The sequence below is a fragment of the Gavialis gangeticus genome, unplaced genomic scaffold (genome assembly GCF_001723915.1).
Source record: "Gavialis gangeticus isolate Ggan-Ray unplaced genomic scaffold, GavGan_comp1, whole genome shotgun sequence".
NCBI classification, from domain to species: Eukaryota; Metazoa; Chordata; order Crocodylia; family Gavialidae; genus Gavialis; species Gavialis gangeticus.
The window spans coordinates 2,618,809-2,633,865 of record NW_017729012.1 but is presented as its reverse complement, the minus strand read 5'-3'; the positions used below and the strand labels follow the sequence as shown (position 1 = coordinate 2,633,865).

The 15,057-nt window shown below is 38.9% G+C and overlaps 1 protein-coding gene across 1 annotated transcript in view; it reads left to right on the top strand.

Moving 5' to 3' along the window:
* The window catches only part of PAFAH1B1 (platelet activating factor acetylhydrolase 1b regulatory subunit 1), a 45,964-nt gene extending 31,816 nt beyond the window's left edge, over positions 1–14,148 (top strand). Inside the window, exons 6-10 of the mRNA XM_019511033.1 lie at positions 2,239–2,341; positions 3,115–3,343; positions 4,969–5,070; positions 5,712–5,868; positions 10,296–14,148. Of these exons, the coding sequence (XP_019366578.1) occupies positions 2,239–2,341; positions 3,115–3,343; positions 4,969–5,070; positions 5,712–5,868; positions 10,296–10,369 (665 nt within the window). The 3' untranslated portion in view covers positions 10,370–14,148. The remainder of the gene's footprint in view (positions 1–2,238; positions 2,342–3,114; positions 3,344–4,968; positions 5,071–5,711; positions 5,869–10,295) is intronic.
* Positions 14,149–15,057: the final 909 nt, after the last annotated feature.

Sequence of the window (15,057 nt, the reverse complement as noted above, 5' to 3'; positions counted from 1 at the left end):
TCCTTTTCCACCTCCGTGCTGACAAGACGGGAGTTCCCCAACCTGTAGGTATGGTGCCGGCTGTTCCTCCTCAGGTGCATCACCTTGCACTTGTCCGTGTTGAAACCCATCCTATTCTCATCCGCCCACCCTTGTAACCTGTCTAGGTCACATTGTAGCCCGTTGCTTCCTTCTAGTGTGCCCACGTCCCCCCCCATCTTAGTGTCATCAGCAAATTTGAACAGGGTGCTTTTTACCCCCTCGTCCAAATCACCGATGAAGATGTTGAACAGCGTGGGCCCGAGAACCGAGCCCTGTGGAACCCCACTGCCCACGTCCTTCCAGGTTGAGAAGGACCCATCCACTACCACCCTCTGGGTGTGGCCCTCCAGCCAGTTGGCGACCCATTTGACTGTGGGTGTCTACGCCACAGCCCCCCAGTTTCTTAATGAGAATGGGGTGAGAGACAGTGTCAGAAGCCTTCTGGAAATCCAGGAAGACTGTCTGCTGCTACCCCTGTATCTAATGATCTGGTGATCTGATCGTAAAAGGCCACCAGGTTGGTCTGACAGGACCTGCCACTGATGAACCCGTGTTGGTTGCCCCTAAGCATGCAGTCTCCTGCTGGCCCCTCCTGGATATGTGCCAGAATAATTTTTTCGAACAGTTTGCCTAGGATCGAGGTAAGACTAACTGGCCTATAGTTTCCCGGGTCCTGGGAACCACGTTGGCCCTCTTCCAGTCCACCGGTACCTCTCCAGAGCACCACGAGTGCTCGTAAAGCCATGCCAGGGGACTTGCAATGACCTCAGCCAGTTCCTGTAGAACTCTAGGGTGGAGATCATCCGGACCGGCTGACTTGAAAATGTCCAGCCCCTCCAGAAGCTCCCTAACTAAATCCTCACTAACCCTTGGCCCAAGTGTGCCACCCCCAGGACCCGAGGGGGGCCCAGCAAGGAGGTGGCTGTTCTGGTCCCTACTTGGGAAGACAGAGGCAAAGAAATTGTTAAATATGTTAGCTTTGTTGTCTGGTGTGACGACCAAATGAGCACCAGCATGGTTGAATTTTAGTGGGAGTTCAAAATTTGCAAAATTTACATTTGTTTTTAAATCTTGTATTAGTGAGTGGGCAGAACTTGAATCTGTTTTTTGTGAGGACACCTTTCATTCATAAAGAGCTGGTACGCCATACTTGTGTCAGTACAAAGCTGCTGAAATTAATGCATTTAAAAAAAGAAAAAGCCCTTTAGCTGGAGTGGTATACAAATAACAAATGATTGGTCCTAAGCTTTAGAAGTACTGTTTTCTTGCCCCTACCTTTTTAACTCAAAATCAGTGCTGCTTTTATAGACCTGGGTGCAAAAGTACCTCTGTATAAATGATTATGTAATATGGTTAAAGACTTTTCTTGGTAACTATATTGCTGGAAATTCTAGTATTTTCATTTGTTAGAGCTTTTTGTGTGCAAGTCTTTGAAACCCTAGATTCCTGGAAAAGGAATTGCTTTCCCAAAATGTTCACTTGTCACCAGCATCCTTGTGATGGATTGTGGTGACCCATTTTGCAGATGGGATAAATGCAGTTTGACTTCCCAGTTTTATGTATCAAGTTAGACAGCCTGTGTGTGGGCAGGGTTGGAGCTGTGTTTTTCTGACTCAACCTTGTTTGTCTTTCTTTAGCCTGCTAGTTGATAGGGGGTAGACCTCTTTGATTTGCATGCTATTAGTTATGCACTCTCAGTTGCATTATACTGTTCAAATTCTGCAGGAGCCTTGCTGGTGGAAGAGGTGTCTAATCATTTAATATTCATTCACAAACGTCATGTTGTCATATTGGCTGCAGCCTTGCCCAGTTGATGAAGATTACTTTCTTTCAAAATTCTTACCAATGTGGTATTGGCATCTATGGCATATTAGATTTCATTTGTGTAAATAGTGTACCTAAGATGGTTTTAAACAAAGCCATGAAACTATATTCCTGTAAAACTGTTAATTACTAAGGGGAATGAGTTGAATATTTAATATTTTAGTACTCTAGCACTAATGTGGATATGCATACAAGCAAAATGCTTTATAGCTGTATAATATAGCTACTACAAGTAAAATCCTGTATGCTTGTGCATTAAGATTTTTCCTGTAAGATCTTTAGTTGGACTGATGATAAATGTGCTTCCCTGAGAGAACTGAGTGTTGGGTTCTTTCTGCCTTTTGACATAATGGGTGAAGGCACCACTTTAATAAAAGCTTAATTTGTTTTTAGGTCATGATCATAATGTTTCTTCAGTAGCCATCATGCCCAATGGAGATCATATAGTCTCTGCCTCGAGGGATAAAACTATCAAAATGTGGGAGGTTCAAACAGGGTAAGTGTAGTTCTGTTTAAACCTCCGCACCAAAAGGACATGAACCATAACTCTTATGTTGTAAAAAACGTATTGTATACAGGTTGAATGCCATCTGAACTTTATCTTGCATGCCTTCCAACTGTCTGCTAAATCATATTTTCTTATGCGATTGGGCCCTGATGTTCCTGTAGTCACCTGTGATTTTTCTCTTTTGCTCCTTGTGAGTTTCTGGTCTACTATACAGTATGGTTCTGAATCAGTTGGACTGGGTTGTTATAGATTTTGGAAGGGTGTAATTGGTTACAGCCAACTTCACCTTTCTTGGTGTGAACAAAGGCCTTTCTCCATAACTCTCCACTATCAGTTTTCAGTCTTTCAATATGTAGCCCCCTCCCACTAAACTTGCTTCCCCCCCCATGCTTTGAACCACAGATCAAATATTGTTGTATTCTGTAGGTTTCTACATATCTGATTAGAAGCAAGCATTTTAAAGACTTCTAACTTTCTCAATATATAAGCCTTCCCTTAGGCTCCCTCCACTTCATTGCTTCTCTTCCTCCCTATCTCTGCTTATTTTAGCTGCCTTGTCTTTCTTATTTGATGTCTTTCTTTTCCATGAGTTGCATCTCTCTTCTCTAGCCTTTTCAGTCAATGTTTAATGGGTACTTTAATGCCTGTTGTTCTTAAATCGCCCACCTTAGTCATAATGTTTGTAAACTATAAATACTGGTGTACACCAGTTCATATAGTCATGTGTTCAGCTGTCACAGCCTGCATTTCTTATTTTACAGTTATTGTGTGAAGACTTTTACGGGACACAGAGAATGGGTGCGCATGGTGCGGCCTAACCAAGATGGCACCCTGATTGCCAGTTGTTCTAACGACCAGACGGTGCGTGTTTGGGTAGTAGCAACAAAGGAGTGCAAAGCTGAGCTCCGAGAACATGAGCATGTGGTAGAATGCATTTCTTGGGCTCCCGAGAGCTCATACTCCACCATATCGGAAGCCACAGGATCAGAGGTAGCGTATTCGTGCTTGTAGTGATTGTATTGCATACACTACAAATGCAACAGGCAGTTTAGAATATTCTTTTACACACTGATGGCTAGATAACGTATCAAAGGTTAATACGCTTCTTGTAAGATTTGGACGTAGCAGAAGTATGAAAATAGATATATAATATAATTTGGGGTATGGTTAATGCCACTTCTTGACATTCATAGTGGAAATGCCCTTACTTTAGTGTAAACTGGGTGCTAACTCTAACCTCGTTATTGAGAGGGATGGTGTACAGCTATTTCTGCTTCTGGGGAGAAGGGCAAGAACTGTTAGGGTTTCAGGCAGCCCCAGTGATCATCCTGCAGTGCATTAAAGGAACATGGGAGGGAGCTCATGAGTGTTCATCATTTGAAAGATGTTCAGATACGAGGGGGTATTCGTAGAATTCAGAAGCAGGCAGCCAGGCATGGTTATCAAAGGCGTGTTGGGACATCCCTTGAGCTGAGCTTTGGCCGAAAGCTCTAGTACAGAAAGGATTGACTTGAGAATTCCTCCTTTCGGTTCTCCCATATTCAACTATATACCTCAAATCTTTTGTTTTTAGGGGCAAATCATCAAGGAAGGCTTGCTCTGGTTTGCAAAAACAACTCCCAAACCAAAACCACCCTTAGTGAAAATAGCATAGCAATTCAGCTACTCTGTAGAGAGCACTTCTTTCTGCTAGAGGAAGTTTTTTGTTTAGCTGAACTACAGGGAAGAAGTAGATAAATGTAAGCTATAAGGAACTTGTAAAATTGACAAGTTTGGACAAACAATGTCCGTCAAAAGGATCTTACTCACTTCCTAAGAATACTTGAAGTAATTAAAGTTGTTTTTTTTAAATACATCCCAAATGCTAGCAGATTTCCTTTTGCCCTGGTAATTATCAAAAGAAGTGCTCTCTTGCCCTCTTCTGGACTGATCACCTAAAAACATAAATCAAATAAATAATACTGAATTATATTATCTACCTTCCGAAAAGAAACAAGTGAATCTATTAACTGTAAAGTTGAGACACTTTGGTCCTGAGGACCAAATCTTGCTTTCATATTTTGCCCAGATTTTAGAGAATGTGTGTTTGTTTAAGTTGAGAGTGTGTGTGTTTTTGGGTAGTCTGGGGGGGAGAGGGGGAAGAGTGGTGAGAGAGGAAAAAATTGGGGTTATGGAAAGAATTGTGTTGATGGTTCAGTGTTCATGATGGGGCACGCAAAACAGTGGCTTATTTGGATTTGTTATGAAGAAGTATTTGTCATTATTCACCTTCCTTTAAAAGAGAAGGTCTGATTGTGCAAAACTGAAATAGATCTCTAGTCTCCTAAATGGAAACTTGGTTTGGGACTGTAGGAGAGAAACTGTTATTTTCTTGTGTAAGCTTTGCAGTGATTTAGTGTTTGTGCTTCTCCCTGTTAAGTATTTATAATAATGAAATTCTGACAAACCTTTATTTTAATTAGGCAGTGGTATGCCTTATTGTGTTAACCTTGTCATTTAGCAGTCTGCTTTCCACTTAATTTGAAAAAATAATTCAAATTGCACCATCTTTAAGGTCTCTACATGTTTTCTTTTGTATGGAAAATATACATTTAAAAAACTAATTGTTATTGTAGACTAAGAAAAGCGGTAAGCCTGGGCCTTTTCTGCTGTCTGGATCCAGAGACAAAACCATTAAGATGTGGGACATTAGCACTGGCATGTGCCTTATGACACTTGTAAGTTTTTTGTGTTGTTAATATTTGCAGACATAGTGATAATTTTAGTGATTTAACATAAAATGATGTTTAGTGTTTATTTTGAAATGCACTAATCAAACTCCCCTTTTGAAAGCAAATCAAATGGGTTCTAAATAGTTTAACGTGTGCTGTAGTAGCCTCATATTTCTTTTTTTTAGTAGTGTTAAGGAATAATATTCTTAAGACAAATTTTGTGGTAAGAATTGCTTTCCATAGAATGGAGTACTGTGGTATGGTTATGTGGCAATTTTGGTTCACCTCTTGGAACTCGAGTGCCTAAAGACTTATCCTTGTCTTGAGACTCGAGCACCATTCAAAAGGTTGTAAGGGGTTGGCCTAGTGTTGCAATGCATTAATATTACCAGTTGTCATTCCACCCTTGGTAAAATCCCCAGTGCAGGACACTTAAGGGCAGAACAGGAATTCTCCTTGTCAGTGGCATTGGTGTTATTCTAATAACCATTTTTAATAAATATTAAGGTTTAGTAGTTTTGATAGAATGAGAGAACAGTTTTTTCTGGGAAAAATAGCCTTGGTGCAAATTCTGTGCGTATGTGACCAATTTAATACATTTTTCCCGTAGATCGTCTCACTTTTTTTTATTTCTGCTTCTTCATAAGGTGGGCCATGATAACTGGGTACGTGGAGTTCTGTTCCATTCTGGGGGGAAATTTATTTTGAGCTGTGCTGATGACAAGACCCTACGCGTTTGGGACTACAAGAACAAACGATGCATGAAAAGCCTCAATGCGCACGAACACTTTGTTACCTCTTTGGGTATGTATTTGCTGCAGAGCATGCAATCAGAATTACAACCTTTCCACACTATTTCATGAATGCGTTTGAGGCACAGAAGTACCCTTCTGAAGATTTAAATGTGGGACCTCTTTGTACTTGAGCTGCTTTTTGTAAGTGCAGTTTATATCCTGTCCTTAAGCTGTGCTGCCATTGGTGATGCAGGTGCTCAGAATTATCCCAAAAGTTTATTTAAAATTAAGATGCATCAGCAATGTGGGAAATGTTGCAGGGGGAGGAGGTAAAAACTTATTTAAAAAGACTTCTATTTTGTAGGAATTTTGTAAGTTTAGTCGCTAGCTTAAACATTCAGATAAGTTTTATCTCCCTCATTCAGATTCATCTCAGGTTGGTGGCTGATTTGAAAATCACCATCTGACAGTCATTTGCTATCTTATGTGAATCACACCAAGGTGGATTTGATTTAAACCATATCTATTTAAATCACTAGTCAGGAAGCCTTGATTTAATCTTTGTTTTCTACAAAAAGTGCATTCTTGTTTGATGTGACCTTAATGGATATTATTTACAACTTATGGACAGGTGTAGGTTTCATTTTTAGAAAGTACACACTATACATTTTAAAGCAGTCATTGATTTTGATACTTTTTTCAGATTCATCTTGTGGCTACATCAGAAAACTTAAGTTATGAGTTGGTTATTTTATTTACCAAAGTTATTTGAAGCTGATACTTGTGAAGTCATTTGGAGGTGAACTATCTTGAATTCACTAGATTAATCCCGAATATTTGGGGGATATTTTGCCATGCGGTATTAGGAGGACAACAATAGTGACTGTCACCAAAAACAGACATTTAAATTTGTTTTATTTAACTAAAACAACAAGCTGATGTATTTTGGATATTTTTCTTCAACAACAAGCATGTATAATTATTTTAACAAAACAAGCATATGTATTTTTGAATTTTTAACTATCTTAGTTATAAATGTGAAATATATTTTATAACAAAAATTAAATAGATTATTTCATCCAGGTCAACAAGAGATACTTAAAATACTGGGTTATGTAGCAAACTCAGTCTTCACTTTCCTCTTCCTGTTTACTCAGAGACTGGAAAAGACAAGGTTTCCTGCTTTTTCAGTTTCCAAGCAGTTTCTCGGTTTAGAATAAGTTAGTTCAAAGGAAGAAACTATTCTTTTTATATCTGCGGAGGAAGCTACTGCTGTTAAGCTGGATTATCACTTCAGTAGTCTCTGATGGATCCAGGTGCTTGATTGACTTCCACCAGTTCACTGGAGTGACTTCCTTTAAAACCTCATCAGCAAACATATATTTCTTGAATGGTTCACCCTTAGCTCTGAAATGTATTATAGTTGGCATTCTGGAGGGATGATCTTCAAAGCAGCTTCCTCCTGAGAAGGAGCATTTCTCATGTTGAAGTTTCATTTGGGCAACCAGGCCTTGCATATCTTTGCACTGTTTGCATTCTACACGCGTGCCTGTCTTATCCATGGGTAGAGGAACTTCATTAAAATATTCCTAAACAGGTTCTTTTTTGTGGTCTGGCAAGCCTGCTGCCATGATAGGTTTTCCCTTCTACCATGCCACTCCCTCACTAGATCTCAAGTCAGTGGAGAGGCTATACTCAAACTTCTCCCTCAAGACTTCTGGAATGTTCTGCTCAAAATGTTGTTCTTTTGTTTCTACTGCCCCTCTCTCCTTGCATTTATCTCCAGACTCCTCCCCCTTGCCCAGATCTACTCCACCCCCAACAATCCTCTGTTCATTTAACTTCTTGAAACTTTGCACTTTTAGAGAGAGGTGTAAGGGCTTGACTTTGTGTACAGGTACCTTGCAGAGAGACAATAGGGCTGATGGGTAGGTAATCAGGTCTGTTCTGTCATCTTCGTATACTGCTGCTAATAAGGATGTTATCTTTGGAGACAGACATCCACAGTTTGAGAACTGAAACTAAGCATCACAGATGCTTCGTGGCATCTTCTAGACTGAGCACTGAGTCCCATTGGGCAGAGTGGTTTTCTCTAATCTTTACTAATGTATAGAGGAGGCTCTGGGGACCCCATAAGATTGGGTCCCAAATATAGTTCATGGCCTGTTGTGACCTATTTTATATATTTTTCCTAAGAGAGGTTACATGAATATATTGTCTCAAATAGTATATAATTAGAAGTTATCATCCCTATTCCATAATGATATCTTTGAGCTTGAACGTCTCTTGAATTAAACCTATTTCATATAGGTTTATTTTTTTTTAAAGTATCTTTAAAAAATAAAAACCCGATTTTTAAATAAAAAAAATCCAATTTTCTAATCCAATAATTGATTTTTACCCACCCTGAATCATACTAGTTGTTGATGCACAAGGAGTCGATCAAAAACCAACTTCACTGATTCCAAGTTGAAGCATGCAGACCAGATATTTAGTGTGAGAGGTGTGAGTTTGTACTACATTCCTTTTAAACTGAGGTGGGACTGCTATGGAGAGCTCCTGTTTCTGCCACTTGTCACACTTGTGTTCAAGATGAAGAATTTAGGAGTAAAGTCAAAAGGGAGGTAACAAAGTCAAGGGTTATCTAACCCTCAAGACTGTTAGAAATTGGACAGCTCTGGAATATTTAAGGCTAAGCTGTTCAGCTTGCCCTGTGAGCTGCACCAACACAAGCTGTGGGCCCCCTGGCTTGTGTGCCATGTGGGCATGCTAGCTTCACCCTTGGCTTCCCAGCCATACTACACCACACTGCTTCCCCCCCCCAAGTAGTGTGGGAACAGGAAGTGGAAGGCAGAAAAGAGAGAGTGAACCTGCAGACCCCAGCTGTAGTAGCAGATAGAGCAGTAGAGGTAGCAGTGGCCAGGTAAGTGTCTTTGGGCCACCCACCTAATGCCTTTTGGGCTGCATTCAGCCCCAGGGCTGCCAATTTGACAGACCCAAAATATTCAATATTTAGCTTTTGCTAAAAGACGTTTGGAGTTTGCCAGAAAGTTTCAATGAAGTCCTCTTATCCCTCTCGGCTAAATCTCCCAATGTTGGTTGTCCCCTGGTTGACGCGATTCAAAATCGATTAGTGTTTAGTGCTTTTAGGTCTCCTGAAAAGCAGTCTTACTTTTATGCTTGTGAAAAATCTGTTCATGCCTGGCTCATAAACTACCTACACCAGCAATACAAGAGTGGGTGCATCTACACATGCAATTAATGTGAAGTAATAAACTCCAGAGCAGTTTGAGCTAGAGTGAATTACCAGGTGCACAGTGTCTACATGTGCTGCTAGGACAGCAGGAATTTGAGTGCAGGCAGAGCAGGCCTGGGCTGGTAGGGAGCATGGGGGGTCAGCCCCAGGCTCTGGGTGGCAGTGTCAGATGGTGGAAGAGCTGGCTGGGGCATGAGGTTGGTGAAAGTGCAGAACTGTGTGGCTAGGCAGCAGGCAGGAGTCCAGCTGACTGAGTACAATTTATGGCTGCAGTCAATGTCTGCACATGTTTTAATTGCAGTAAATTACCCCAGCATAAGATAGTACTGTCCCTGACGGTACTGTCTTGTGCAGGCATAAATTGGCTTACTGCGGCCTAATACTGTCACATGGTGACACTTTACTCTGCAGCTAATTAGCCTGCTCTGCAGTAAAGCGCATGTGTAGATGTGGCCATTATAGGCTTGTTTCAGAGTTCTTGAACATCTTAATTGCTAATGTATGAAATGTAAGTGTTTTAGTTTGTTTCCAAAGGAAAAACAAGCAAAGGGTATAGGAGCAGAGCTTATATCCATTGATAGTAATACTTGTCTTGTATAACTGTATAGATGATTGTACTTGCCATTTAAAAAACCCAAAACGGGAAAATGCTGCCTTGCTCAACAAGTGTGATTGGATCCAAACATTTCCTTTATAAAAAATGGGAGAGTTTTTCCTTGAAGGAAATAAAACGGTGGTATCTCTTTATCTGAACAAATGTTTTCCAAGTTGCTGTTCATCTCAGTTGAGGTCTGTTGTGGCTGAAAAGACTCTGAACGCAGGTCTCCATAGTCTGAGTCCCAGAAGAAAGCTGAGAGAGATGTGCACCTCTTTTAGTTTTTGACTTTCTTGTTGTAAAGCTCTCTTGCAAGAACTGATAATGCTGCCTTCGACCACATCCCCGGGCTTGGTAGTTTTTAGATGAACTTGTTCATTACTAATTTTATCATTCCTCTAAGTATATGGACTTTGGGCTCTTATTTTTCATGTTGTTGTGACAAAATGAGATTTCAATCAAGGAGTTGAAGGCAAAACCAAGATGGCACCTGCCACAAGGACCTTAAAAACTTAGTTTTGTCTTGATTTTTCTTTTTTAAATAGTGCATTATCCCTTTTTGGGGGATGGGTCTCTTGGGAAGGGTGGTACTATGAATTGCTGCATTCACTTTTTTTCTTTTAACATACGCTTTTCTTTCTCACAGATTTCCACAAGACGGCACCATATGTGGTTACTGGAAGTGTAGATCAAACAGTAAAAGTGTGGGAGTGCCGTTGATTTGAATTCACATTTGACCCCCTTTTCCTCTGGATGCACTCAGATACCATGGTTACCCATTGAGCTCTGTTTAAATAAATATTGTCCTTTCATGTAAATTATTCTGGATGTAGATTGAGCTTATTAAATGTTACACACAAAGTATTCATGCATGGTGAATCCAAATTGTATACTGTAAATTTACATACGTTGTCTAGAAGTACCATAGGTTTAAGAACATGGGCTGGCATTGGTCACATCAGACCTAAGAAGGCAGAAGTTGGATAATTGGAATAGGGCACTTAACTGAATAGTTGACAGTGTCGTTCTATGTTGGATAATTATACCTGTTTTTCTTTCTGCTGTCTGTTGGTGCCTGAATTGGTGACCTCATTTGGGAAAAGTTTTGTAGGGCTCTTTCAGAAATGTGTATCTATGTAACATCACTTAAGTGTGCTTAATAAATCTTCTCTAAGGATACTAGATAATAAGGCTGCAATTCAGAATCTTCTGAACCTTATATGTAATTAATGGGAATTAATTAAACTTTGGAATTTTTGTCATGACACAGTTGCCAAATCAATAGAACACATCATTTGTTTTGGCCTCCTATCACACAAAGGTTGGTATATTTATAGAACTAACTTGTAAACCTGAAATGAGACAACAGATCTCGTAGCAGCTGATGTAATAAATATATTTATTTTTATTTGGTCATTCAGTAGTTAAGCTGTACTGTAAAACTAAGCTTAAAGTATTTTCCTCGCTAGACAAACTTCCAGGAGGAGCTGTCCATACTACTAGAATTTAGTGATCTAATTTCCAAGTAGAGCTTAATCTCCCTGTTGACTATACTGTGGTACAACTTACTGTTTGTTTTTCATGTGTGGTGGTTTTTTTTTTTTTTTAGGGATGTGCAATGCCCATTATACAATGATATCAAAGTTTCCTTTGTATTATTGTTCCTGTGCGGGAGGTTGGGGAATACAGGGGTTCCTCAGTGCTCAAGAAACCCTTCTGTAGCATGACAAAGTTCAACATGGCTTGCATCAAAATTTATGGTGGAATGTATATTGAGAGAGCTAGGGGTACAGTATTCCAATTCTTTAAAGAAAGCACTAAAAATACTTTAGAAAATGGATCAGATGATAAAATGGTAGACTCCATTAAAGATTTTGATACAAGCTTCCTAAAACTTTTAGCCTTAAAATAAATTGCCCAAGTGTGGGAATGATACTAGTAAGTAAATATTAAAACAAACCAACAGAAATGGTCTGATTTGGTAAATTAGTGTATTCATTTGGTGTAGAAGAATTTTTAACTTGCATATCCCTAATGTTACATATTTTGATCTGATGTGAATGAAAAATATTACGTGAATATTTTAATCAGCTTTTTGTGAGAAATTCCATTGTAGATGATTAAGAATTCCATTACTTATCCAACTAACCAGGTCTTTTAAAAATCCCCTTTAAAATTTACAGTGTAATGAAGTACCAGTCTGACATTTTAACAGGTGAATTGATTCTGTGCTTTGTTTTATTCATTTTGTTTAATCCATGGCTTTTAAAACTGTCCCTTTTTAAAGATGTAATAAATTGGCAAGCATTGGGTTGGAGGATGTACACACTAAGAAAACGGTGAGGGTTAAGAGCTGTTGATTTCCTACAGTCACGCAGAAGGGTTGGTGCCTCCACCAGAAGGAGTTGGATCCCTGTACTGGTTCCTTGCATTGACATGCCTCTGGGGCGGAGGAAACTGAGTGCTAATGTATTTTGGGAGCCAGGTTAAGATCCCGGCTAATTCCTTAAATCCAGTGGTTTATATTGTTTTGAATAATACTTCCACAGTTGAACATGCACAAATTTGAAGTCTTTTTTTTTTTTTTTTTTGCATTAGCTGTTTTGACTGGAATGGTTTGCTGCTATTTGTCCTATTTTGAGAATTCCAAATACACAGAAGTGGTGCATTTTAAAATTCCTGTATACATCTGCAAGTGTATAGTAGTACAGCATTTTAATTCCTGATAGGATGTAGCAACTTTATTTAATGGTGAAGTAAACCACAATTGTGTACATAATTCATAAACATGAATGAGAAATTAAAGGTACCTGTTATGTGGAAATTTGTCCACGGCATTTCTTTCCCTGTCGCATGTAACAGTTTACAAGGACAAAGACTTAACTAAAATCTTGTGAGCAGCATTTTGTTTTTGAGGTGAAACATCTTGCTGAATATTTAGACTTTTAAACAGCTTGATTTGCAACCTTCTCCTTTTTAATAAGCAGTGAATAATCTCAGGGATGGTCCTAAAATGGATCAAAAATTAAAGCCCTGTTTAGACAAAGAAGAAAAAAGTCAAAAGAAACAACACAGAAGTTGGATTTACGAGAGTTTCTTGCTTTGTTGCCTCTTGATATTACACTGTGTTGATCTTTTTTCACTGTCTGCAATGTTTCTGTCAGCTGTCTAATCCTGTGCCTTTCCTGTGATAAGTACAATAATGAGGTTACTGGTTTGGATTGTGAAAGGAATTTATTGGAGGATTTTAGAGGTTCACTGCTGCTTTGTCACTTTTCCTTACTAAAATTGGCATTGCTGAAAATAATACGTATATAGAACTGCATTACCAAATAGACAACAGCAAAAAAATTTTTTTTGTTTGTTTTAAAATGAGGACAGACAGACATTCCAGTGCCACACTAATTTAACGTGCCCAGGAAGTCCTAGATGCATTCTTGAAAGTGCAAAATTTATTGTGGTTTAGACGTGATCTGAAAGCCGATGGTTTTTATAGCATCTTGCACTTTAGAAGAGTAAAAAGCCGTCCTGCTTTTGTGTGTGGTGTGACCAATGATGTGCCCGGGGCACTAACTAAAAAGAAAAAAAAAAAAACACAAAAAAACAAAAACTAGTTGCTAGCAAGTTGTCCAAGGGCTGTGGAGCACTGTAGTATTTTGAAAGCTTTGGCTATAGATTCACCAAGCCCAGTCTACTTATACTGTCAGTACCCTGCTTCTCCTGTTTGCCTCCTTCTGTTTTTATGTGAACTGCCTGGTAATATCACTCTTAAGTAGCTTTTGTCTCCCATGAAAGCTATTTAAACAAAAAAAAATATACCTTCTTTTTGTTGACAGTGGTGGCTTGATAATCCTTTTAACAATTTGAGTATAAAACTTGCTGAATAGAATGAAGGAAAAACACACTTGGAATGACTCTTCTCTGTCCAGCTGTACATAAAGTTCAGGGTAGCTTAAAATAAGTTAATACCAAGAAACTCTATTAGTAAAGAAATTATACATGTATAAAAAGGAAGGGGGGGAAAAACACTCTGGGGGTGGGGAAGGGTGAGCTGGATTTACAAGTCACGACTGGATTTAACTGGCCTTTTTTATCTTTCCACTGTGTCATGTAAGTAGCTGCTTTCTTGTCCTACCTATTCTTCAGGCTTCCCTGAGTTCATTCTGAAGATACGTTAGTGAAATCTTCAAGTTTAGAAGTTGATCCTGACATTTGACATGAAGGCAAACGTCGATATTTTTTCTTTTTTCATAAGAACGATATAGAGGTTGCAATTGGAGAAAACAGTTCCCAGACTGTAGGAGTTAACTGAAGATATTGACACACATAAAATAAAATTAAAAAAAATCAGTAAAGGAATGTATATAATACTGCTCTGTGTTTTACAGTAAGATTTGTTGCTCTCAGACTGTGTAAAACAAAATTTATTCATGTTTTCTGCATATTAAAAAAATCTTATTGTACCAATTGGTAAACTATTAAATGCATATAAAACTAGACGTGGGGCTTTTTTTGTTTTTTGGTTTCCTTGGATGCAAGAATTAAAACTATTTTGGAAAAAACACCCTTCAGCTTTTACTGCACACTTCATTTGCTTTTTATAAAATTAACTTTGTGAAACTTGTTCTTAACAGGGAGGCATTTTGAGGCTGTAGAATAGTCCAAGGTTTTATTGACTAGATGTTACATAACTGAGGTTTATTTTTTAAGTTACGTGATTAGAAAGTTAAGCACTCATGCTATACAGAATGCTGTTTAATGCACATTTTCAGTAGTTTCTTGAAGGCAGCCATGTTTGTACACTAACAATCTCTTCCTATTAAATAAGCATCACTCCCATATGGAGGTGTTCAGTTTTATTTTTTTTAATACAGCACTCATTTGGTCTTGTGCCTTGCGGATTGATCTAAGGAGAATCTAGATTTCATGAATAACAGACTTTGAGCTTAAGCTTTTTAAAGCTTAGTATTTGGAGATGTTTCATTATGGAGCTGCTGGTATGGACTCGATCTCAAATCTAGAAGCAGTTAGAACAGACAGGATCCAGCACGAAAGCTAAGGTGGTGGTGTTTGCTGTACAAGGAATGAAAGGTGGAATAAACCTGCAGAACTTGACTCATTTTCCATCTTACATGGAGAGAAGAAATGGGAACCCTTCATGCTGTCTGGCGAAAAGCAGGGGTTATAACCTGTGATTGCTACCTTTTTTTATTGCTTGGATACATTGTGCAGTTTGTTTTCAGCAGTGTTGAGGTTTGAGGGTCAGTTTTCTAGACTTTTTCTTCCTGTGGGAAAGGAGGATGTTGAGGCTTTCTGCTGCTGCTTATTTTGATGGTACTGCCCTTGTTTAAAAGCTTGGTTGTATTTAGGAGAGGTAATTCTCTTAATTCCTTGCTGGACAAAGAGTA